The sequence below is a fragment of the Macaca mulatta genome, chromosome 4 (genome assembly GCF_049350105.2).
Source record: "Macaca mulatta isolate MMU2019108-1 chromosome 4, T2T-MMU8v2.0, whole genome shotgun sequence".
NCBI lineage: Eukaryota > Metazoa > Chordata > Mammalia > Primates > Cercopithecidae > Macaca > Macaca mulatta.
Window position 1 is genome coordinate 14594526 of NC_133409.1, and position 25367 is coordinate 14619892.

The window sequence follows — 25367 nt, forward strand, 5'->3', positions numbered from 1 at the left end:
GATATTTTTTATAACAAAAGGTTAAGAGACGAAAGAAGGGGACCCTAGGCTTTGCGTTATCTTTGCCCGTATCTGCTTCCATTCTCAGAAATGGCCAGACTGCCTCCCACTCTGAGGACCCTTGGCCACCTGACAAGGAATTCCAGAGACCACAACAGTCAGTGCTGGCAAGATTCCAGAGCCCAGAAGAAGGTAAGAGGCCCTCCTGATAAAATTTGACCTTCATGAGAATACTCCCCTCTGGGTGGGTCTCATCTGGCATTTTGATGTTAAACCAGACTGAAGGCTAACCTTATAGGCAAGTTGAAAAAATCAGAGTGGTTAAGAATTGCTGACAAAGGTTTGATATTGTGCCCTAAGCATTTATTTTGTAGAATTTTTTTAAAAAAAGCTTTAAAAATAGTAAAAAATAAATAAAATACTAAAGATAGTTGTTGGCTGCTGCTAAGTTTTGCTATTCTTAAAAAGTTATACTTGGATACATAAAATATAACTTAAATAGAATAAATAAATAATAGTAAATAAAACTGACTTTATCTGGATGTGGGGCAAAATATGGGCTTTTTGGTTTGGTTGTGTCACTATAACTCCACTCTTTCGAGTAGTGAGTGAATGACCCTCTCACAGACTGAATCTGCACTTTCAAATTATGAAAAGTTTCACAGACACTGAAATTCAAATGTAAGAACCAAACTACATATCTAATTCAAATGGAAACAATTTTGTGATGCTCTACTTTCTGTTCACTTTGGTGCAGATATTTTGGAATTAGCTATGGAAGCAGGGGATTTTCATACATTTTATTTAACCACTACACACAAACAAAATAGGCTGAGTGAATTTGCAGCTTAAAATCAGAAAACTCTGCCTTGAATTTTATTGTTCCCAAAATGAAAATTAGTGTTAAAAAGAAGAAATCATTGTATTCTTCTAACATATATAACAGAAAATTAAGTAAAAGAACCTGTTCCAGATATCCAGGCAAAGGAAGACTAGTAAGAAGTATCGGTTCCCTTAACGGGGGAAGCTTGTGTGGAAGCTTCTGTTCCCAGTATTTCAGCGGCGACCTAAGAACACAAAGTTCATTAGATGGATGCTCACAGTTATACTCAGTGTGTATAGATAGGAATAGACAAGAGATTATTAGAAGATAAAGTTCACTACTTGTTTTTCTGCCCTGGGAAGGCTGGGGCTCCTGGAAATGCACAGCCACTCATTCAACTGGGTGCCCAGCCCTACTCACCTAGTCTCCGTTTTCTCATTTTTCACAGCAATTATATAAAACTTTATTTTCCTCAAACTTCTGACTCTCCCAAATGCCCCCTCACCCCCAGGCAGATGCCATGCTGTACTCAGAGAAGCCATCGGGATGGGACTTCCTCAGCCCATCACAACAGAGCCACCCACATGTTCTCTTCCCGTGGTGAGGTGCCTCCCATCTGAGACGAGGCCCCTTGGTCCCACCGTTCCCTCCCTCCAGGCATCTTACTACAGCACCCGCTTGCTCCCTGCCCTGGCATCTCTGCTACTTCCTTCTTTATTGGGTCCTTCCAGTGCATATGCATTTAAACATCTTCATAATTCCCCATTAAAAAAAAAAAAAGAAAAACCACTTTTACTCCTTAAATCCTATATGCCTTCCAGAAACGAACATCTCTTCTCTTTTTATAATTAAACTTCTTCAAACAGTGGCTTCACTAGAGATTGCAAGCTACCACATAAATTTTATCTATAGATGGGATTTGATCCACATGTATTTTATTTTGAAATTTGAATCAAATATGGATGTTTAGGAATGTGAACAATTTAAACAGCAATAATGGTTTCCAGCTTCTTCCAGCAGTAGATGGGCAGCTGCTGGTCCCTTCAGCTGGCCATGTGCAGTCCAGTTTGCAGCAGGCCCCCTGACTCCTGCGTCTTCACACCTAGCCTGCTTGCCTTAGGTCCCTCGCCTCCTGGCTGCTGTAGGCATCTGTGTTCGTTTGTAGCCTCTGCACTACAGGCAAGAGCTCAAGTTTCCTCAGCTCTGCTCCTTGGAGCTCTGTAGTCATGTCCTCTCGTGTCACTTGACAAAACCGTTCTTGGCAAGATTACCAATGAATGACCTGTCACGCCCTAAATCTCAAACGCTTTTCAGCCCTTGTCTTGCTTGACCTCTGAGCAGCATTTAAACCTGTTGCTATGCCATCCCTCCCCTCCGCCTCCCTCAACCTTCCTCATCCTGGCTCTCCTTTCATGTCTCTATGGTTCTTCTTTCTCAGTTTCCGTTGTAAGCTCTTCTGACATTCATGCGTTGGTGTTTCTCAGGGCGTGGTCCCAAGCCCGCTGCCTTCCCCACATAACTATGGAGAAGCTCAAACATGCCATCGTATCTCAGACAAGATCACTGGCAGCCTCATCACCCATGGTCTACACTTTAGTAGTGGTCTGACTCCAGAGTAAATTTGATTCTAACCCTGACTTCACTTAAAATCAGTCATTGTGCTCGGATTGCCCTCAGGATCACTATGAGGACACAAACTTTACACAGTATGAGTCCATGAAACCGCAAACACTTGATGGTGGTCTTACTTGGCCTTCCACACTCTGGCCCTGCCCTCCACCTCCAGCCTCGCCTTCGCTCAGCCCCTTCTCCACGTCGCATCCAGCTGTGCTGAAGTTCTTGCAGTTCAGGAGTACCCTAGGCCAGGTTTGTTGTAGGTCCCTCTGTTTGGAGCATGTCCCTCTTTCCCGTCATCTAGCCAATTCCCACTCCTTATCCTGACCTTACACCCACACACAATTCAGCTAGACCTTTGGGCTACACTTTCTCAGAAGTCCAGGCATTTCCCCACCCTAAAGTCCATCACATTCTGTTGTTATCAGGCACTCAAAGTCCATCTTACCCTGGACAGCTTTGGGATGGCAGGGACCAGTGCTTGTTCTCACACACACACACTCTCACACTCCTTTCCCCAGTTCCCAGCATGTTGCATGCAACACAGGTTTTCAGTAAATATTTGTGATTTAATGGTCTCACCTCAAAAATTTCTGGAGTTTTTCTTTATTCTCACAAATATATATACGATTACGATATTCTAAAGCATAGTTAATGCTACCAGGTACTAGAGCTTCATATCTGGAAGACCAAAAAACAAAACAAAACCTCTATTGTATAATTAATATGCAGTCTTGTGTAAATAAAATGTCAAAAGTATTTTATTTTTCTACCTATGTAGCTCAAGGAAGAAATAGAATATTTTTCCAGTTAAACAATAGCGACCTCATGACCAAAACGTTAAGATTGTTACGTGAACCGCTTCTTCGGCATAGCAGTATCATTCTATTCTTCCATGAGGGCCAGGACTTGCCTTTGGTTTCCATCCTGATAGGTCACTGGACAGTAGCCCTGGAGCTCTGCACACTTAGGAAATCGACTCTTCAGCTCGGACAGCGTCAGCCTTTTGGGGATCATGTCAGCAGGTGGGAGTGGATGAGGTGCTAAGGGAGGCACGTACAATTCTGGGTTCTCCAAGAATTTCTATTAAAAAAGAATTCCAGTAGCAAGACGATTTAAACCGGAAATGCTATGCCAATCAGAAGGCCACCGAGGCTCTCCTGCACCCTCCCCATTTTCAGTAGCAGCATTCTGCCGCTCCTCAAACTGTAATAACCTCTCCTCTGACCGGAAGCTCCTTACAGGAATACTCCCAAGTGATCACATCCAAGATTTATCCTCATCTCAGTCAATCATTCATTCATTCCTACAAAAACACTTGTTGCGCTCCTACTACACGACAGGCACTGGAGAGAGCAGGCCCCTGCCAGCCCCATCTTTCTGTCCCGATGTGTAATTAACCGGTTGGGTGCATTTGGCAGTTGAGTTAACTTCTCCAGCTTCAGGTATTGCTCTGTAAAATGGAGTGGGTGGACCAGACACATGGCCTTTAATGTCACTTCCAGTTTTAAAAATCCTATGATTACCATTTAAGTAAGCAGGAATAAATAAATATCTCATAATAAAGGGAACAACAATTCTAATTCTCCAAGGAAATAAAACGTTCAGAGGCATCTGATTTTATTTTTTTTGTTTTCAACTACTAATCTCTTAAAATCATCAAATTGTGGACATTATGAGACGAAATCTATATTCTGTTCCATTAAGCAGAAATATAAGGTATATAAAGAGTTCTAGTGATAGAAAAAAATTTAAAGTGCAGGAGACATATGTCAGCTCTTGCTTCATTTCTACTGACTCTGATTCCCTTCGGCAACCCTGGGCCCTGAATCCCCTGGATCCCCTGTGGGCTGAGCCCTTGATGTTCAGCATCTCTTCCATTGATGGGGCTCACGGTTGGCTCTCCCTAGCCATTAGGCTGGCCCAGGCCAACATTGGACTCCTGCAATGTTTCAAATTATGTCCTGGGATGCAGTTTTGGAACTCACCACTGAGTTGCTTCACTGGTCCCAGAGTCACAGGTTCCAGTAATGGGGCTCCTGGTACCAAGTTTCTGGGTGCCTATCCCTTCCTATTGATGAATTCCAAGATAAGATATTTTCTTTCCTTAGTAAATATTTGGAGTTAGGAACAAACTTACATTCAGTTTTTCCTGAGAACTCATTTTATAGTAGTGCCCCCTGAACTCTGCTGCAAATTCCAAGGAGTCAGTTGCAGAGCAATCAAATAATTCCTGGGATTCTGCCAGGCTGACAGGGCAGAACTGTCCAAATTCTCCCAGGCGAGAAAGCAGCTCTTGAGGTGTGATACATAACTTGTCAATGCAGGCAGCTTTTCCTATTATTAACATATTAACTATTATTATGTATATATTTTTCATAGAAAACACAATGATTTTTGAAATTAAAATAATTTTAATTACACAGCACTATACATACACATTATAAAATTCCAAACAATAGAGTAAAAAGTAAAAGTTACTATTCATATCACTGTCGTTTCAATCCAATACTTAACCTGAGAGGTAATCATCACTGTTGGATTTGTATCTTTTTTCAGTCTTTTTTCTACATATTCACATATATATTTTTTGCATATAGTATGCTTGTGCAACTATACTATAAACATTATTCTGCAACTTGCTTTTATCAGTCAGTTATGGTCTTTGACCTCTTTTCATATAAGCTTATACAATTTACCTAATTTTTTTTTTTTTTTTTTTTTGAGATGGAGTCTCGCTCTGTCACCCAGGCTGGAGTGCAGTGGCGTGGCACAATCTCAGTTCACTGCAACCTCTGCCTCCCAGGTTCAAGTGATTCTTGTGCCCCAGCCTCCCAAGTAGCAAAGATTACAGGTGTGTACCTTTCACGGCTGGCTAATTTTTTTGTAATTTTAGTAGAGACGGGGTTTCGCCATGCTGGCCAGGTTGGTCTCAAATTCCTGGCCTCAGGTGATCCACTCACCTCGGCCTCCCAAAGTGTTGGGATTACAGGTGTGAGCCACTGTGCCTGGCCAATTCACCTAATTCTTTTTAATCGATGCATAGTATTCCACTGTATAAACACACAAGTAGTTTACTTAACCATTTATCTATTGATGAATGTTTTGGCTGTTTTAGTTCTTAGCTATTATAGACTATATATATGATACACACACACACACACACACACACAATTTATACGTGTATACCCGCACATTTATAAACCTGCTACATTTAAAAAAACCTATGGGCCAGATTTCAGGAAGTGCAAATACTTTGTTGACATGATGTTACTCACACAAAGTTCTCCCTGTGCCCAGATCCCACCCAAGAGGAGGAAAACAAACATTTATCCAAAAGTGATTGGCTTTATTCTAAAGGGTAGATTTTAAAAAGAAAGTGCCCAAGTTCCTGTAATGAACAAGATTAAGAGTTTTCTCTCTATGCTTACCCAGAACAAAAATGTAAGTATACACATAAAAAAAGAGAGTTTTCTCTCTAATACTCCACTGGAATGGGGACTTCAAAGCCATATGAGATGTTATAGAAAACAAAATTACTTTTTAAATACATTTTAGTTATAATGAGTGGACTTATTATAGCCAGTATATTTTGTTAGTTGTCCTTAAAAGTTTTACCTTTTTTAAAGATTATGCCTAGGAAGGTCCTAAATTAACCCTAAAATTATGAAGCATAAATCATAGTTTGCTTTTTTGTTTGTTAGGATAGAAATGATCTCATCTGAAATGTACTATTACAGAACTATAATCCCTTATCTAAGACCCTTGGGGCCAGATATGTTGGATAATTCAGAATATTTTAGATTTTAGAAATACATCGCACTCAGCCAGGTGCAGTGGCTCATGCTTGTAATTGCAGCACTTTGGGAGGCTGAGGTGGGTAGATCGCTTGAGCCCAGGAGTTCAAGACCAGCTTGGGCAACACGGTGAGACCCTGTCTCTACAAAAAATACAAAAATTAGCCCAGTGTGGTGGCACATGCCTGTAGTCCTAGCTACTTGAGAGGCTGAAGTGGGAGGATCACTTGAGCTTGGGAGGTGGAGGCTGCAGTAAGCCACTGCACTCCAGCCTGGGCAACAGAGTGAGACTGTCTCAAACAAACAAACAAACAAACAAAATGAAAGAAAAGAAATGCATCACACCCTCACAGAGTCTGGAGAAGCACCCTGTAATCGATAAGATGAAATTTCTCCAACCAAATAGGATGACCCTTCCCCACTTACTGGGTTTCATAAAAAGATTGCAAATAGCCATATGTCAGCTCATGTGAAGTTTTGCCCTCAAATGATTTATAACTAAACTTGATATTTTTAGAGGTTTTTGGATTTTGGAATCGCACGCCAGAGGTGTCATGTCACATGATTGCCTCACTGATCTGCCTGCCTGTACTGGGGAAGAGGGTGTGGGGGTCCAGGAGATGATGTCCCCTGATACCAACTACCATTTTCACTTCTTCAAAAGGTCACATGTAATCCTGAAAAGGAGATGGTTGGGAAACCATGCCCAAAGAGGTTTCCATTATGCAATCTCTCCACAATTCTGCTTTTAAACAGGGAGTCAGGGAGGGGGAAAGTAACATACACAAAATGAAGGGATCTTTATTAACTGGCATTTCTTTAAGCATTACAGCCCTCCTTCAATAAGGCAGGCATTTAAAATCATTGCTTATTGACTCTCATCCTTCATTCATCTCTTGAAAGCAAAGAATCTGGCCAGGTGTGGTGGCTCACGCCTGTAATCCCAGCACTTTGGGAGGCCGAGGTGGGTGGATCAAGAGGTCAGGAGACCAGCCTGACCAACATGGAGAAACCCCATCTTTACTAAAAATACAAAAGTTAGCTGGGCGTGGTGGTGCATGCCTGTAATCCCAACTATTCAGGAGGCTGAGGCAGGAGAATCGCCTGAACCTGGGAGGTGGAGGTCGCCATGAGCCGAGATCGCGCCATTGCACTCCAGTCTGGGTAACAAGGGCAAAACTCGGTCTCGGAGGAAAAAAAAAAAAAAAAAAAAGCAAAGAATCATCAGTGTGGTATCAGCACTATTCCCAACAAGGTCTTCAGGACATAAACTGATAAAGTGCCAGTATTTTCCAAATGGTAACATCTAAGACTCATCAGAGTCAACAGAGGTCACTTAGAATCCCCAACTCAACTTCTGAGTCCCAGAAGAAAGGATACCAGCCATGAATGAATCCTGACCATATCATTAGGTTCTGGTCTTCTCTGAAGAGCTGAGAGCCAGCTGGGTGGGATCTCCTGAATGTCTTTGCGCGTGTTTCACAGAGTTAACAGAGGGGCTTTCTAGGAGAGCATTAATGACTTTGAACCTTACCACATAAAATTATTGTCACTTAACATTCCCAATTGCCCGATTAATCTGAACATAAATCTGACTGTGAATTCCTTCACCGTATCATCATGTCATGTGTATCACTGGAAGCCACAGGGTGGGCTGATCTGACGTGACTCCAGTGGTATTCTTGATCCCTGCCTTGTGGTGTTCATGCCTTTGTGTAATCTCCTCCCCCATGTGTGGGCTGGACTGAGTAACTTGCTTCTAATAAACAGAATATGGCAAAAGTGAGGGGCTGTCACTTCCAAGATTAGTTTACCATTATGGCCTGAATTATGTTTCCCAAAAAGATATGTTGAAGTACCCCCAGTACCTATGAATATGACTTTATTCGGAAATAGGGTCAGAGAAATACACACAAACAGACAGATATGGAAAGGAAAGTGATGTGTGAAGACACAAAGACACACACACGGAGAATGCCATGTGATGACAGAGGCAGAGACTGGAGTGATGCGTCCACAACCTCAGGAATGCTGAGGATTTCTGGCAACACTGGAAATTAACAGAAAGGCATGGAATAGATCCTCCCCTAGAATCTTCAGGCAGAGCATGGCCCTGTCAACACCTTGATTTTGGACTTCTAGCCACCAAAACTGTAAGACAATACATTTTTGTTGTTTAAGCCACCCAGCTGGTGGCAGTTTGTTTCAGCAGCCCTAAGTAAAACAATTACAAAAGACGGACACTCTTTCTTGCCCTTTCAGGTTGTTCACTTGATAAAGAAAGCTGCCATGTTGGAGAGGTTCACGTGGCAAGGAACTGAGGGTGGCCTCTGGCCAACAGCAGCCAGCAAGGAATTGAGGTCCTCAGTCCAGTAACAATCAAGGAACGGAATCTTACCGACATCACACGAGTGAGCATGGCAGTGGGCCCTTTCCCAGTTGAGCCTTCAGAAAATACCATAGTCTTGGCTGACACCTTCACTGTAGCTTTGTGAGAGACTACCCAGCTAAACTGTCCAGATTTCTGACCCACAGGAACTCTGTGTGTGTGTGTGTGTGTGTGTGTGTGTGTGTGTGTGAGATTTGCAGTTGCTAAATTTTGGACTAATTTGTTACACAACAATAGATAACAAATACACTATTCTATCTGTTGCTTATTATACAGATGAAAAGGCTAAGAAGTCCCAATATTGATTTTCTACAAAGAATATTGCACTATTATGATACTATAGTGGTACTATAACATGTAGTACTACAGTACAATAATACATAGCATTATTAAGGTATATAGTATTAAAATACAAAGTATTATTATATCATACTACATGGTGCTATACTATTATAATACTATCTACTCCTAGGTTGCTCTTTAGCTCAGATGTACTGAACCTTACCAATCCTGACAGGTTTAGTGACAGGGTAATTTAGAATCATGTGACTTCAAGTCTCAAAAGACACCCAAATGTCTCTTTTTCTAATTATTGGGATATTCTTGATGACATCTGGCAATATCTATGTACCCTCTTCCGGAACGTGGCAGGAGGAATCTCTTTAATCCTCTAGCCCCAGCCTTGCACCATCTCACTGATCAGGGTAAATATTGGCCTCCTGGTAGGGGAGGATCATTTGAACAGTATAAAAAGGAAACAGAGCATGAAAAAAAATCAAAGCTAAATTCAAACAATCGAGTACAAGCTGGATTGTCAGGGGGCGCTGAAGCGGAAGAGAACAGGACAGATTTCACTGAGATGAAACGATGTGTGGCAGAGGCAGGCACTGGAATCATGTAGTGGATCCTCAGTTCCGTCTCCAGGGCTGACACACCCACCCGGCAGCTGCTGGACACCCTGGTGCTGATGGCTCACAGCTGGACTGGAAATTGCCCTTCTATCACAGCTTACACAAGTTATACTCCCCCCCACGGGGTGGCCTGCGGTCAATGACAGGCTGATGCGAGGGTGGACAGGATACAAAGCCTGGACCCTCCCCCTACTCTGGGGACATTTTGAAGGTCCCTCCCAGAACCAGTGTTTCCCCAGGATCTACTGAGGGCTTCTGCTCCCACCACACTGCAGGTTAGTTTCTCCCTCTACCGAATTTGACCGTCCTGACTTGTCCACAGGTGTATCTCCTGATTAGAGTTGCTGGATAAAATAAAGGACACTGCTGGGTGCTGTGGCTCACGCCTATAAACTCAGTGCTGTGGGAGGCTGAGGTGGGAGGATTGTTTGAAGCCAGGAGTTTGATACCAGCCTGGGAAACAAAGTAAGAATGCCCCCTCCAAACTCTATAAAAACATTAAGAAAAATTAGCTGGGCATGGTGGCATGCACCTGTAGTCCTAGCTACTGGAGAGGCTGAGGCAGGAGGATCCTTTGAGACTAGGAGATCAAGGCTGCAGTGAGCTATGATTGTACCACTGCACCCCAGCCTGGGGAAGAGAGCAAGCTCCTCTCTCAAAAAAACAAAAAATAAAATTAAAGAATGCCTGGTGAAGTTTGAATTTCAGATAAGCAATGAATATTAATAGTTTTTAGTATAAGTATACCCTATGCAATTATTTGTGATATACTTATAGTAAATAATTATTGTTTATCTGAAATTTAAATTTAACTGGGTGTCAGTTGGGCATGGTGGCTCACACCTGCAATCCTAGCACTTTGGGAGGCAGAGGGGGGTGTATCACCCAAGGTCAGGAGTTTGAGACCAGCCTGGTTAACATGGTGAAACCCTGTCTCTACTAAAATACAAAAAATTAGCCAGGCGTGGTGGTGCACACCTGTAGTCCTAGCTACTCAGGAGGCTGAGGCACGAGAATTGCTCAAACCCAGGAAGGGGAGGTTGCAGTGAGCAGAGATCACACCACTGCACTCCAGCCTGGGTGACAGAGTGAGACTCCTTCAAGAAAAAAAAACTGGGTGTCCTGTATTTTTAGTTGCTAAATCTGGCAACTCTACTCCTGAAAGTACTTTCTGGTAAAACTTCTGCACGTGACTTTTCATCTTGAGTCTGTTTCTAGGGAACCCAGTCTAAGACAGGGAGGGTGAAATAGAGTAACAGAAAGATAAGTGAGGCACAGCTTTCGCTTCAAAGTCTGCTGTGGAGTGTTTTCCAGTGCGATCCCATCCAGAGCTTATTGAGATATTTCTAAAAACTCAATTCTCCCTTCCCTTGCACTTTTATCTTCATGCCTTATGATCTGTAGGTGAAAACAGATTTGTAAACAAACAGGAACCAGAGATACTGGTTATGCCCACATGATGAAGCAAATGAAGATACAGTGATGCAGTTATTATTGGAATCCTCACTGCATTTTTCTTTGTACAGGATTCTCTTAGTCACATTGCTCCCATAAACCTCATCGTACCTTCTCTGTAGTTTCTGAAGTTAAACAAAATCATGAAACAGATGTCTGTGAGACCCCTACAGATCACATCTTTGTAGTCATCACTCTTTTTAGAGATATTAGATGTTGATAACTTTCCTTGTATTTTGTGTATTTTCAGAGAACAGTCAAGAAACTAATGAGAATATATAATCAAACATGTGCTTCTGTGAATTCCTAATATAGATTAAAAGACATTTTAATGAGCAAGTTCAGTTTTTTTTTTATGGACTCAACATTTACATCATACTATAATGGGTGTAAATAGTAAAAATAATTTTAATTCTAGATTCCTAAATCAAATTTTGCTCTGCAATCATGGACCCATATAACTACTCCACACATTCTGAAAAATAGCTTCTTACTATTCCAAACACTATATACCCTTTTAGTGAGAGATCATGCATTATTTTTATGTCCTAGATTCACAGAGGCATTCAATAAATGATAGCTTGGGTAGCGGCAGTCATTTATTAGGACAAACATGCCCACATGTCATAGTCTATTTTGGCTGCTATAACCAAATGCTACAGACTCAGTAATTAATAAACAACGGAGATTTATTGCTCACAGTTTTTGAGACTGGGAAGTCCAGAATCAAGGTACCAGGAAATCTGGTATCTGGTGAGGCACTGTTCCTCATAGATGGTGCTCTCGCTGTATTCTCATGTGGTAGAAGGGGCAACCTGGCTCCCTCGAGCCTCTTCTATAAGGGCTCTCATCCCATTCATGAGGGCAAGCCCTCATGATCTAACCACTTCCTAAAGGTCCCACCTCTTAATACTATTACACTGGGGATTTGGTTTCAGCATATGAATTTTGAGTGATACAAATATTCAGACCATAGCATCACAATAATTGAATAATAACTATATATATAAAATACTGATTAAGTCATGCCTGACTCATGTTCAAATGGAATGAATTACAGTAACATGAGTCAGGCATGTTTACACTTTAAATTAATATTTTATTCTACCTTAAAAAGTGCTTTCTTACCTGCTTTTATTCTCTCCAGGTATGTCTGCATATATTTATTCACCATTTGAACATTCTTAATGACTTCATTCCATACCCACCACTTGCTGTGAAATCCATCAATCACATACCAGTTCTGATGCTGTTCTTGATAGTATTGCCTAATCTCACCAATATTTTTGCGATACTTTACATTATGGACAGCTATAATTTGTGTGCTATTGTGCAATGGATAAGGCAATCTAATAGAGAAACAGAGAAGGAATGGAGAAAGCTGTTCAAAACATATCTTTTTCATCTGTATGATTAAAGTTTATTCCTTTTTTGTTGTCTTCATCATGCACGTTACCTTTGTTCATTTTCTTTTTCTAGGAGCAATCTTTTGAAAATCTCCTTGGAAGGCACACTCAATTCAAAGATGACCATGGGAATGATTGACCTGGCTTCCAAGAGATTCATTTGATGTTTAGTTACAGGATATCCATCGATGACAACACTAACAAGGAAAAACATGAAAATTAAAATTCCACATTTCTTTTTCTCTTGTACTTCCTTTCTGTCTTCTGGAACCAGTCTGTCTCTTTAGGAGTAGCCCCATGCTTTTCCTTATGTAACTCAATTTATTTTCTTCACACTTTGCCCTCTTCATCTCTGCATCTTTAATCTCAGTCAGGCCAAGAGCCATGAGGTGGGCAGGACACATCCAAACACAGTTCAGAAGGTGGGCGTAGGAAAGAGCTCTGAATTTCTACACTCAGCATGCTGGAGATAGATTTTGGCAGAATTTGAGAGATAACTCCCACAGTACCTTGAACATTGTGTTCAATTGGTGCTATTAATCTAAACATGAAAGAGTATAGCTTTACAGACAGATAACTTTAGATTTAAAATCTGGTTTGAACTTTCTGAGAGGAAATGATATTTAACTCTTAGAGTTGTTTTAAAGATTGGAGACCAGGTATGTAAAGCAACTAGAGTAGGACCTGGTACATATTAGATGCTCAAGAAGTAGTATTTTAGTAAGAGACTAAGCCAATATGGAAAAAAAAAGTGTGCTCTAAGCTTGCTTTTTGCAGTAAATGCTCTGTGAGAAGCCTGAGAGTGCAGCTGGGGGAGAGTTGGTGAGAGTGGCCCTATAATATTTGGGTGGGAATCATTCCATCAGGACCCATGATGCATGCCTCTGAGCAGAAATGGCTAGGAGAATTTAAACTAGTTCAATAAATTGAGATAATGAGATTGTCACTAACAAACTGAGAGGAGGGGAAAAAAGGCTGGTTATAGTATCTAGCCCCCAAGGTCAGGAAACTCCCGGTGAGGTGGGAGCAAGCTGGGCATGCTGGCGTCAGGTGGTCATCAGGGAGCTTGGTTTGGCCTAAGCCACAGGATGCCCTGCCTCAGTGCTTTCCAGCTGTTAAAGCAAACTAAATATGGCCACACTTCTGTATTTGAGTTATTGTGGATGAACTGTGACCTAACTTAATAGTCAGACAAGATTGAAAACCTAACTTAGGAGTATGTGCCTATAACAATAACTGAGTCCTGGGCAATCCTAGTGGCCATACTTCAACCACTCATGGGTTGCTAAGTGTTTAAACTGTGTTCAAATAAGGCAAACACCAACCTGTAACCAATCCAGCTGTTTCTGTATCTCACTGCCAATTTCGGTACACCATTTCCATTTTTTGTCTATAAATCTTCTTCCACCATGTGGCTGCGCTGGAGTCTCTATGAATCAGCTGTGATTCTAGGGGCTGCCCAATTTGTGAATTGTTCATTGCTTAATTAAACTCCTTTACATTTAATTCAACTGAAGCTTTTTTTTTTAAATAACAGCTGAGTCTCTAGGCACTGGCCTACAATTCTACAGCAGAGGGGATTGTTGGCTAGGCTGGCCTCATAGAGAATGTATGAGGGTGCCATTGTTTTTTTAATCAAGAGTAGCTCAATTTACTTGTTCTGTGAAGAGTCACTTGAGTGGCCCTCAGGATTAGGGAAATTCCGGGTGAATGAGCAGTCATTGTCCTGGTATTAAGGTGGAATGAAATCTTTTTGACTCAACCATGATTGCCTCACTGAGGTCCATCTTATGCAAAGCTGAACACCAGGGAGGAGATAATTCAATTTGGGTAAGACCTGGGGCCTTTTCTGGGGATAAAGTCTGACAAACCAGAAGCTGCTCCCCAATAAATGAACTCACGAGAACTGTTCAAGGACTTAATTATGGGTCACAGATAAGGAAAGGCAAGGAGGCTTCTAATAGAAAACTTTGAGTAAATTAGGGGGGTTCTAGGTCAGTGAACTGTGCTCAAGACCAGGGCCTCAGGTTTCATGGGGAGGGCTTTTACTACTGGGTATGGCCCGTGGCTATGCTGGAGGAGCAAAGGTGAGAAGTGTAAATGGAAGCGACAGCTCAAGTGCATAGCTTTCTTGTCCAAATGTGGTGTTAAGGGAGAGGCACTGCTACCTGTGCAGAATGCTGGGCCAGACATAGACCATCTCCATTGGACCAGCACCTGGGGGACAGGGGAGGGCCACTTCTCCATCACTTCATGGGGCAGTGAGAAGAACTCCTGGAGTGTAGAAGTCACATCAGCCTCCTTTGTTTAAGTCTGAAGCCTTTTGGACCACTCAGGGGTTGCTGGAGAGAGTGAAGGGGCCTGCCTGCTAATCTGGCATGTGAATTTTCAAGCCAAGTTTTTGCTTGACAGAAAATTCAAATATGTAACCATATAGGTGTCCAGAGTTTGAGAGAAGTAGATCACACCCTTTTATAAGAGCTGTAAGACCTATGTAAGTGTTTTAAATCATGAGCCAGCAGTTTCTTGAAAGATTTAATTCCCTCTGTCCCATCCTCTCACCCCATTCACTTACCCTGCAGTACCGCACACACTTTCCATCAGAGAAAGTTCTAAGGCTTGAATAGCCAGTTCATCAGGTGCTGTCATTCCTTTATGAAGATGCCAATTTAACATAAGTGCCAGCTCTGTTTCCGGGTGAGTGTTTAGTACATAACGCAAAGCTCCTCCTATTGATAAATGCTTTAACCCATATTCGCTTGTAAATTTTTTGGCAACTGAAAAACATAAAACTTTTAAATTAAATTAAGTGATTTAGATTCAAGGGGAACATGTGCAGCTTTGTTACATGGGTATATTGCATGATGCTCAGGTTTGGGCTTCTAATGATCCCGTCTCCCAAGTAGCAAACATAGTGATGGCAGTGGCTGCTGCCATCACGCTGGCTGCAGCTGCCCAAACCATGCTGCAGACCCAGGCCTCCTGCTCTATGGAGCAGGCAGGAGCCCCATCCTCCTGGGCGTGGCTACAGACACTTAAACTGCTGCTGTGGGTCTGAGCCTCCCTGTGCTCTTGGAGGCAGCCAGGAGCAGGTAAGATCTGCCCTCTTGGGTGCAGCTGCAGCCGCCTGACCCACAGCTGCAACTCTAGGCCTCCTGCTCCAGGGAACAGGCAGAAGCCATGGACAAGCCAGAACCCTGCCCCTTCCGAGTTGGCAGGATGGGAGCTCCCTGGGTGCAGCTTGGGGGGTTCTCCCAGGTGCAGGACCCAGGCATCTCTGCATCTCTGCAGCCTGCATCCTCAGGGGCCTGGGAACCTCCCCAACCCCTGCAGGCTCAGTGGTGTCTGCTCCCGCTGTCTGGCCTCTCTCTGCTCCTGGCCCTACTCCCATCTCTGAGCAGGGGTTGGGGCCAAGCCCAGGGGCCATAAATAGCAGTGGGTGGCAGATTGATTCCTAGGCAGAAGGGGATGGGTCCCCAGTAAGGCCCCAGGTGCCTCTTCTGGGCCTACCCAGGGCCACCCATGGACCAATCAGCAGGCACTTCCTCCCCTCTGAGGTCCATAAAAGCCCTGGGCTCAGCCAGAGCAGGGAGAGGATGACCAGAGGACGAAGAGGGCAGAGAGATGACAGGATGACCAGCTGCAGAGAGAAGTACCCTCTTTGCTGACAGTGGAGTACCCTCTCTGTTGATAGCTGGAGAGGACAGGATGACCAACTCCAGAGAGGAGTATCCTCTCTGCTGATAGCTGGAGATGACAGAACAACCAGTTGCAGAGAGGAGCTACCCTCTCTGCTGAGAGCTGCAGAATGACCTGCCAGCAGATAGGAGCCACCCTCTCCAGGGCCTCATCTCTGCTGAGAGCAGCAGACATCAGGACAACCAGGAGCAGAGAGGAGTTACCCTCTCCAGGGCCTCCTCTCTGCTGAGAACTGAACACTGGACAGATGACCTGCCTGTGCAGAGGAGCCACCCACTGTGGGTCTCCTCTGAGCTGCTGTAACACTCAATTCACATTTGTCTTTTTCACTGTTCAGTTGTCTGCCTACCTCATTCTTCCTGGATGCAGGACAAGAATTTGGGTAAAGCTGCTGCAGCCACAGAGGTTTCAAGCCAGAAAAGATCCAACCCAAAGATACCAGAACAGTAGTACCCAACAGATAGTGAAAAACAAAACTCTAAATTTATTTCATTTCACGAATTTATCAGTTCACCTTAGTTTTAGACTCTGGCTGATTATATCAACAGCAAGCTAATTTTCACATTTCTCAATGAAATTTCAAAAATTAAAATTGCCATATTTTATGGAACTAATAACTGTCAAAGGTCAGTCATTAACAGTACTTCAGGTCTGTGGCTGATAGATCTGGTTAATGGGCCAAATCTGCTTTTTTTTTTTTTTTTCTTTAACAAACCAATTTTAAGGGTTTTCTTTCTTCTGCATGAGGTAGCAAAATTTTTGAGAGCTTTGCAAGTCATCTTATATGTACTCTTAATATCTGGTAGTACACCCCAAATAACAATATAACACTCCTGTTTCACTGAATCGTATCATTCTCCTTTCTGTCCATTTATGGACTCCATGATGCAATCAGCATTGCATAACCTATACAGTTAGATCTCAGTTAATACTCTAGGAAATAATTTTTAAAATGTATAATGGCACACTTGACATTTCAATAGTGACTTACAGCCTATGAGGAATTTTTCTTCCATGACTTTATTTGATATTTTTAACTATTTCATCAGGTGAGTGGAATTGATATTGAAATTTTGATTTTATAGATGAGGGGAACTGATTTGTCCAAGGTTACATAGATGTTGCCATTGGCTGAAGGAAGACTCACACTGGCTTCTCCTGAGTGAGACAATAGATAGATAAATGGATTCTAGTAGCCAGTAAACGTGGGTGTGCTCTGTTGTGTGTATATTCCTTGCCTGAGCACTGTGTGGAAATAGCAGTGGGTGGAGGATACTGACAACCCTACTCATCCCATGAGGATGGTGATTGACCAGGGACCACCATCAGGACCATCCAATAAGGAAGTTCCTGTGAGAGCCACAGAGCACGTAACTTCAGCTTTGCACAAATGCTGGAACGAGATATTTTTTTTTAAAGTTCTAACAATAATTAAGCTCCTAAAATTTGACACCTTGTTTAAAAATCAACCACCATTTCAACAAAAAAATGAGATATCAGGTAATCTACATTTTCACTTTGTGCTCTGGATGTGGGATCTCATTTTGCATGTCAATGTTCTGCTGTCTTTGGAAAACATCATTATCTTTGTGAACATTTAGGATACGATTATGTCAGAGGCACGCACACCAGAGCAACTCCATCTTGAGTAGGGGCTGGGTAAATAAGGCTGAGACATACTGGGCTGCATTCCCAGACAGTTAAGGCATTCTAAGTCACAGGATGAGACAGAAGGTCAGCACAAGATACAGGTCATAAAGACCTTGCTGATAAAACAGATTGCAGTAATGAATCTGTTTTTTGCTGGCTAAAACCCACCAAAACCAAGATGGCAATGAGAGTGACCTCTGGTTGTCCTCACTGCCACACTCTCACCAGTGCCATGACAGTTTACAAATGCTATGACAACGTCAGGAAGTTACCCTAGTGGTCTAAAATGGGGAGACATGAACAATCCACCCCTTGTTTAGCACATCATCAAGAAATAACCATAAAAATGGGCAACCAGCAACCCTTGGGGCTGCTCTGTCTATGGAGCAGCCATTCTTTCACTTTCCTAATAAACTTGCTTTCGCTGTACTCTATGGACTCGCCTTTAATTCTTTCTTACGCGAGATCCAAGAACTTTCTCTTGGGGTCTGGTTCTGGACCCCTTTCCTGTAACAATTATAGACTCTTTTGTCATGTTAAGAACTTTATAAAGCCAAAATAAACTTTTCATCTGAAGAGCTGGAACATAAAACTCCCTTCTCTCTCTAAAAAAGAGAACAAAGAGTTCTCTATTCGGTCAATCTTTAAGACTTACTGTTTTCCTTGGAAATGTATCCTATATCTGCCCTTTCCATTCTGTTCTGATTGTAACCACCCACTGTTCTTTTTGTTATCATGTCATGTTGAAATACTACAACCAACCAAGTTTTGGACTATTTGCCCTAAAGTCCAAAGTTACACAAAACATTACAGGAATACAGTTTATCAAATGCCTTTCCAGCAATGATTAAGAAAATTATTTATTATTATTACTTGTTTTGAGACAGGCTTTCACTCTGTTGCCTAGGGTGGAGTACAGTGGCATGATCATGGCTCACTGTAGCCTCAATTTCCTGGGCTCAAGTGGTCCTCCCACCTCAGTCTCCTAAATAGTTGGGACTACAGGCATGTGCCACCATGCCCAGCTAATGCTTTAATTTTTTTGAAGAGATGAGGTCTCACTATGTTACCCAGGCTGGTCCTGAACTCCTGGGCTCAAGTAATCCTCCTACCTTGGCCTCCCAAAGTGCTGGGATTACAGGCATGAGCCACTGTGCCTAGTATAGTAGATTATATTTATAAAATATTTTCATATACTTTATATACTTAGGATATTTGACTATAATTATGAATATTAGTTTGTAATTTCTTGCATTGTCTTGGTTAGGTTTTGATATTAGGGTCATGTTAATTAAAAAATGGATTTGTATCCTATATGCCTTTTTGGCTGTATGAACCATATTCCTTAATAAAAAAGAAAATAAAAATAAGTTGGGAAACTTACTCTTTCTCCTTGCTATGGGAGAGCTTATAAAAATACAGGCATTATCTCTTGAGTTTTTAATTCTTTTAAAATTTGCTATAATTTTTGTCTAAAACAATTTGATCCTGGGCCATTTCAGAGTTGGGTTATATTTTCGAATGCCTTCTCTTCGATGGTTATTGGTCTATTTAGGTTTTCTATCTTGTTTTGAGTCAATCTTGATAGTTGGTTTTCTGAAAAGTGGCACTAGTTTTCAGGGTGAAGTCATTCTCACAGGATTAACAAGAATTCTGGACAGAAATATAATTATAATAAGCCTGAATCAGGCTGCAGCTTTGACCCACTTACTTGTAACTGAAAGTCACATAGCGTAGTTACTGACCACTGGCATCCCCATCATTCCTATAAACAGGATTTCTGATGTTCAACTCATAAGGCTTTTTGTTTAAGATAGATAGGCTCTCTGATGTTAGACTAATAAGGCTTTTGTTAAGGAATTCCTTAAGCAGAACCTAAATGTCAGCAGAATAGCTGACACCAACAGGAGGTTTAAAGACCCCCAGAGAGGAACTGAATCAGCAGGAGAATTCAGTTTCTTCATCTCCCTGTCCCATGACTTCAACCTGCATTCTTCAACCAATCAATGATTTTTGCACTTCAATTCAGCCCACTCCAAAACTCTTAAAAACCCTAGCCCCAAATTCCTCAGGGAGACAGATTTGAGATTTCCTCCTGTCTCCTCACTCAGCCACCCTATGATTAAATGTCTTTTTCTGCTGCAGCCCAGTGTCCTGGTGAATTGACCTGCCATGTGCATCGGGTAATGGACCTGTTATAGTTAACAAGCAGATTCTTTTATGCTTGAGGGAAACAAAGGCAAACATACGCTCACCTGTAGTTTTCCCAGATTTTGGAGGCCCCACAATTATAATCCTAATGGGCACAGTAGGCTTAGGTTTGGGTTGGCGGATATATTTGATTGGGTTCTTCATAAATTTTTCTCTTGTTTCTTTACTAGATAAAAAATAAATATACTGACGATGGATTACAGGATAAATTGGATTCTCTGCATTTTCAACTGGCTTGATTGTCTCTCCTTCACTTAGCTGCAACATATACACAGTTGAATTTGAAAGTTAGTTTGAATTTATACAGCACTTCCCTGAAATACATTTGAAAAAAGCAATTCATAACACAAGAAAAAAATTTCCTTACAGAATAGGAAAACTAATTATAATCAACAATTAATATTAAACAACTGTGGAAAAGTACACATTATTTTACAGCCGTATGTAATCAATGTAATAGTTCTTAATTGGCCTTCAGTTTATGACAATTATAGTCCTTCTACTTCCTTTATAGTGTGTTTAGTGTATACTGAATGTTTCTGTCAAAGAGCCTAAGAGGTTTGCATTTATTCACAGGCCAATTTATCCTCACAAAGAGGTCCATTCCTAAGGTGATGTTATGGATTGAATTGTTTCTCCCTTACCTCCTCAATTTCTGTTTGAGGCCCTAGCACCCAAAGTGACGGTATTTGAAGACAGGGCCTTTAATAAAGGAGGTAATTAAGGTTAAATGAGGTCAGAAGGATGGAACCTGAATCTGGTGGGACTGGTGTCCTTACACCGGGGTAGGCACACAGAAAAGACCACGTGAGGACACAGTTAGAAGGCGGCCAACTGCAAGTTAAGGAGAGAGGTCTTGCCTTGTCAGAAAAACCAACCCTGCTGGTCCTTGATCTTGAACTTTTAGCCTTTAGAACTGTGAGAAAATAATTTCTGTTGTTTAAGCTACCAAGTGGCATTTTGTTATGGCAGCCAGAGATGACTAATACAATTGGGTTCTTGGGTTATCTTTTGGAGTATTCTAGTAGGGCAAATCCCACCGGGTTCTCTTCTGTATTTTTGTACAGTTCAAATCCCACTCACATATACATTAAGAGCTATCATGAAAGGGAAAAATACACCTTCATTCCTGAATGAAGTTGGAGGAGTGGTTCCACATCTTTGCATTGGTGATGACGAAGACTGGGCAATTGATCAATGCTACATTTGAATATCTTTTTATAGCATCAGATGGGCAAGCGTCAGCCATCCCTGGACTTGACAGAGTAGGTGTGAAACAGTATGGTGATATTGCTCCTCCCTGAGAGCTACCTCAAGACAGTTGCTACAGATCAATGGTAGTGTCAACATTGTAATTCTTGGGCTAGAGTGAAGTTCATGGATGGGAGTAAAGGCTAGAGATAAGGAGAAACTCAGGGGGAGGTAGGGGTGTCTGCTCTATGTTATACAGTTGGTGATAAAAGAAAAGTTGAAAGTTTAATGATTCCATTTTAAATTCCAAAGTATTTTTATAGCTAGATGAGACTACTATACAATACTTACAATTTTTGAAATTATCCAGTCTTTTTCCTTTTAAGAAAGACATACCTTTGAAAAAAATAAAGAAGGAACATGGCTTTCAGGTGCATTTGCTGAAATTACCTTTACGGGGTCCCAGTAGCCGAATGAGCTTATATACTTGTAGGTAAAGCTGAGCATTTTCTGGGCAAGGGCTGCTGATATTGGATGACATTTCTCAAAAATGCTTGCACGATTTTCCACCAGTGGTTTCAGTTTCATATTCAATGTATATTGTACAATGTGATTTTTCCGAGCTCCATTAATGGAAATTATTGGTATCAAATACCTCTCAAGTTCATCCTGATAAGAAAAGTCATAAAAACAAATATATTTAGTGAGAAAAAGGCTGGTAGTATTTAGTCACAGCATGTACACACTGCTGGTGACTGACTACTTCAGTCCAGAACACAAATAATTTCCAGCTTCCAAGTGGCTGCATGTTGGTGATTAAACTTACTCTGACCCTCTGTGGCTTCCACATTGCTCTTAAATTATGGACTTATTGCATAATTGTTAAATGATACTGATAAAAGGAAATACAGCCCTAAAATATGCATTTTTGAAATGTTTAAAAAATGGCATGAACTAAATTGCTTTAGTCTGATTCTCAAATGTTACTTTTTGAATTATAAAAAGTGAAGGAAAAGTAATAACCTGTATTATTTGTAAATTATGTGTATCTGATTCAAATTTTTCTCCTAGTTCACCTCTCAGGCGCTCAATTGCATCAGTTTCCTGTTCTTCATCTTCCTCACCACTCATCTCTTCCTCATCTTTTGGAAACTCATCTTCAAGGATGTTTTCAATATCATCATTGTCTTCTTCCAGTTCTTCCTCACTAATCTCTTCATCATCTCTAACAACATTCTAAGGAAGAAAACATTCCCTTTTACTATACATGTAAAATATGTAACAAAAGACACTATTAACAAATCATCTGGAATATTTTGTAATGGCTTGATATTGGTTGGTATTGTATGTTGACATTCATCGAGTAACACAATAAAGTTTTAAACATCTGACACTTTTGGGGGTGTTATAGAACCCTTTTTTGTCATGTTGCCAGAATTATTTTTCTGGTTCCTTCTCATTTAGGTAGACTATTTCTTCTAATTATTTTTGAATTTATTTTGGATTTGACTGGTTTTTTAAAATTTCTTTTTTCCTCCTTGAGGATGTGACTTTATGTTTATAGTTGCTGGTAACTTCTGGGTTCCTTCAGGGGTGAAGCCTCTGTGCGTGAGTTCCTCGGTTACCACCGAGGTTACCATCTTTAGATGATGGCTTTCTCAGTTGCTGGTTGTAGTAGCAGTGTGCTCAATGCTCAATGTGGAGCGGGTTCACTGTCTCAGTTTTCTGCCTGGCTCCTAGTGTAGGCTGTAGCCCGCTGCTTCTTTCAAAGGGTCTGTGGTTTCTTTCAGTTTTCCTGTTCAGTCCCTATGTTGCTTCTTGGAAAAACGTTCATAGTGTGAATCTCTACACATTATTTTGTCTTTCCAAGTGGGGAGGCATGCTAACACTGCCTCCAACCTGCCATCTTGGAAAAATTGTTTAAAAATTTCTTTGGTACTCAGAATTTTAATACTTTCAAGACTCTGGCCGCAAAGTTGTCCCATAAATAAATATAGAGACAAAATATTAAATGTCATTTATGTTTATTATTGTCAGAATGTTACATGTTTTTGATGATCTTCAGGAACAATATTTAATGCAGTTCAAAGAGTATAAAACACTAGCTGTCTTAACTGAGACAAGATGTTTCCTCATCTGTAAAATAAGAATAATAAAAGTACCTCACAGGGTTGCTGGAAGCATTAAATTAGTTAATACATGCAAAGCCATTAGAAAAGTGTCTGGCACATGGTAAGTATGTGAACGTTAGCTATTATTATGCTCTTATAGCTATTACTGTCACTTTGTGTAAAGCAGGGTACAAATAGAACAGCAAATACCTTTTCAGAGGCCACAGCCTATCTGAGAAAATGAGAATAATACATTAGTGATTATTAAAGACCATGACAGGATATTGGTACTAAGTTGTATTGTGTAGGTTTTAAGTGCTATAGTTCACTTTGCACAAAACTGAACCCTATAATAATCATCCTCCTGCACTGCCTCCACACTGTTCTCCCTGTAGTGTTCCTTGTTTCAATTGGAGAACTACCCTCCAGCCTGAAACCTGGGAATTATCTAGACTCCCAGGATGAGAGTCCTGGATGGGAAGGGATGGGGGGTTACAAAGGACTGTAATTCTAAATAATGCTCAACACTCCCTCCCTTGCGGCCCCTCTCCACTGTTTGCCTTCAAATTGTCTCTTGCCTGCAATTTTCTGGCTATTTCCTAATCCTTCTAAATGACCAGGCCTCTGGTCCTGTGAAAGGTGCCTGGAGATGGGATTTGGACTTGTGAGTGCAGGGAGGAAGATGAGAGCATAAGGACCCATTCCTGCCCAAGCTCCCCTTTCTCCAAAAGGAGTTTGGCTATGGAGCAGGGTTTTTCAGTTCTGGTTCCTTTTAAAGAAGTTTGAGATCATTTAGTCTCCTTACGACTTGTTCCTTTTTATTATATCTTGTCAATTTTCTATCCTGATATTTAATTTTCTAAGGATCATTGCAAGTATAGTGGGATAGGTCTACACTACAAGCTGGGACATCTTAGTTCCAGATGAACTTATGCTCACCTCTCTGGCTCCACTGAACAGCTCCTACAACTTTTTATTAAAAATTGAAATTGTACAATTTTAAAAAGAAATTCATTTTTATTATAAAGAAATTAAATTATATAGTATTGTATAAGATAAAAAGTAGAAGTCTTTCATCACACTCCTATCTCTATTTCTACCCTCCTACCTGGAATTAATTTTGGTTAACAATTTGGTTAGGATCCTTACAAATGTTTTACTATATATATATATTTAATTACCTTGTATTTTAAACATAAGGGGGATTATTTTATTTTCTACAACTTTAAAAAAATTAGCAATATATTTAAATTTCTTTTCATATCAGAATATACATCTCAATTTTTTTCAATTAATTAAAAGATAATTTCAACTTTTACTTTAGATTCAGGGGTATGTGTGCAGGTTTGTTACAAGGGTATATTGCATGATGCTGAAGTTTGGGGTATGATTGATCATGTCACCCAGATAGTCAGCATAGTACTCAATAGTTATTTTTTCAACCCTGTCCCCAACCCTCCTCCTTCTAGTAGTTCTGAGTGTCTATTAATGCCATCTTTATGTCCATGAGTACCCAGTGTTTAGCTCCTACTTATAAATAAGAATACAGGGCATTTGGTTTTCTGTTCCTGTGTTAATTTGCTCAGGATAATGGCTTCCAGCTGCATCCACATTGCTGCAAGGGATATGAGTTTGTTCTTTTTCATGGCCATGCAGTATTCTACAGTATTATACATATGTAGCACACTTCCTTTATCCAGTCCATCATTGATGAGCCCCTATGTTAATTCCATGTCTCTGTATTGTGAATAGGACTATGATGAACATATGAGTGCATGTGTATTTTTGGTAGAACAATTTATATTCTTTTGTATATATGCCCAGTAATGGGATTGTTGGGTCGAATGGTATTTCTGTTTTGAGTTCTCTGAGAAATCTTCAAACTGCTTTCCACAGTGGCTCAGCTAATTTACATTCCCCTCAAGAGTGTATAAGCATTCCCTTTTCTTTGCATCCTCACCAGTATCTGTTGTTTTTTGACTTTTTAATAATAGCCATTCTAGCTCAGGCATGGTGGTTCATACCTGTGATTCCAGCACTTTGGGAGGCTGAGACTGGCAGATTGCTTGAGACCAGGAGTTTGAGACCAGCCTGGGAAAAATGGTTAAAC

The 25367-nt window shown here is 41.0% G+C and overlaps 1 protein-coding gene across 1 annotated transcript in view; it reads right to left on the minus strand.

Annotated features, from left to right (window-relative positions):
* The window catches only part of AK9 (adenylate kinase 9), a 177972-nt gene that overhangs the window by 1181 nt on the left and 151424 nt on the right, over nt 1–25367 (minus strand). Inside the window, exons 30-39 of the mRNA XM_028847018.2 lie at nt 22170–22382; nt 21597–21815; nt 20000–20213; nt 14971–15172; nt 12446–12592; nt 12118–12338; nt 4578–4774; nt 3351–3520; nt 3020–3118; nt 965–1067 (exon numbers count right to left, since the gene is read on the minus strand). Of these exons, the coding sequence (XP_028702851.1) occupies nt 965–1067; nt 3020–3118; nt 3351–3520; nt 4578–4774; nt 12118–12338; nt 12446–12592; nt 14971–15172; nt 20000–20213; nt 21597–21815; nt 22170–22382 (1785 nt within the window). The remainder of the gene's footprint in view (nt 1–964; nt 1068–3019; nt 3119–3350; nt 3521–4577; nt 4775–12117; nt 12339–12445; nt 12593–14970; nt 15173–19999; nt 20214–21596; nt 21816–22169; nt 22383–25367) is intronic.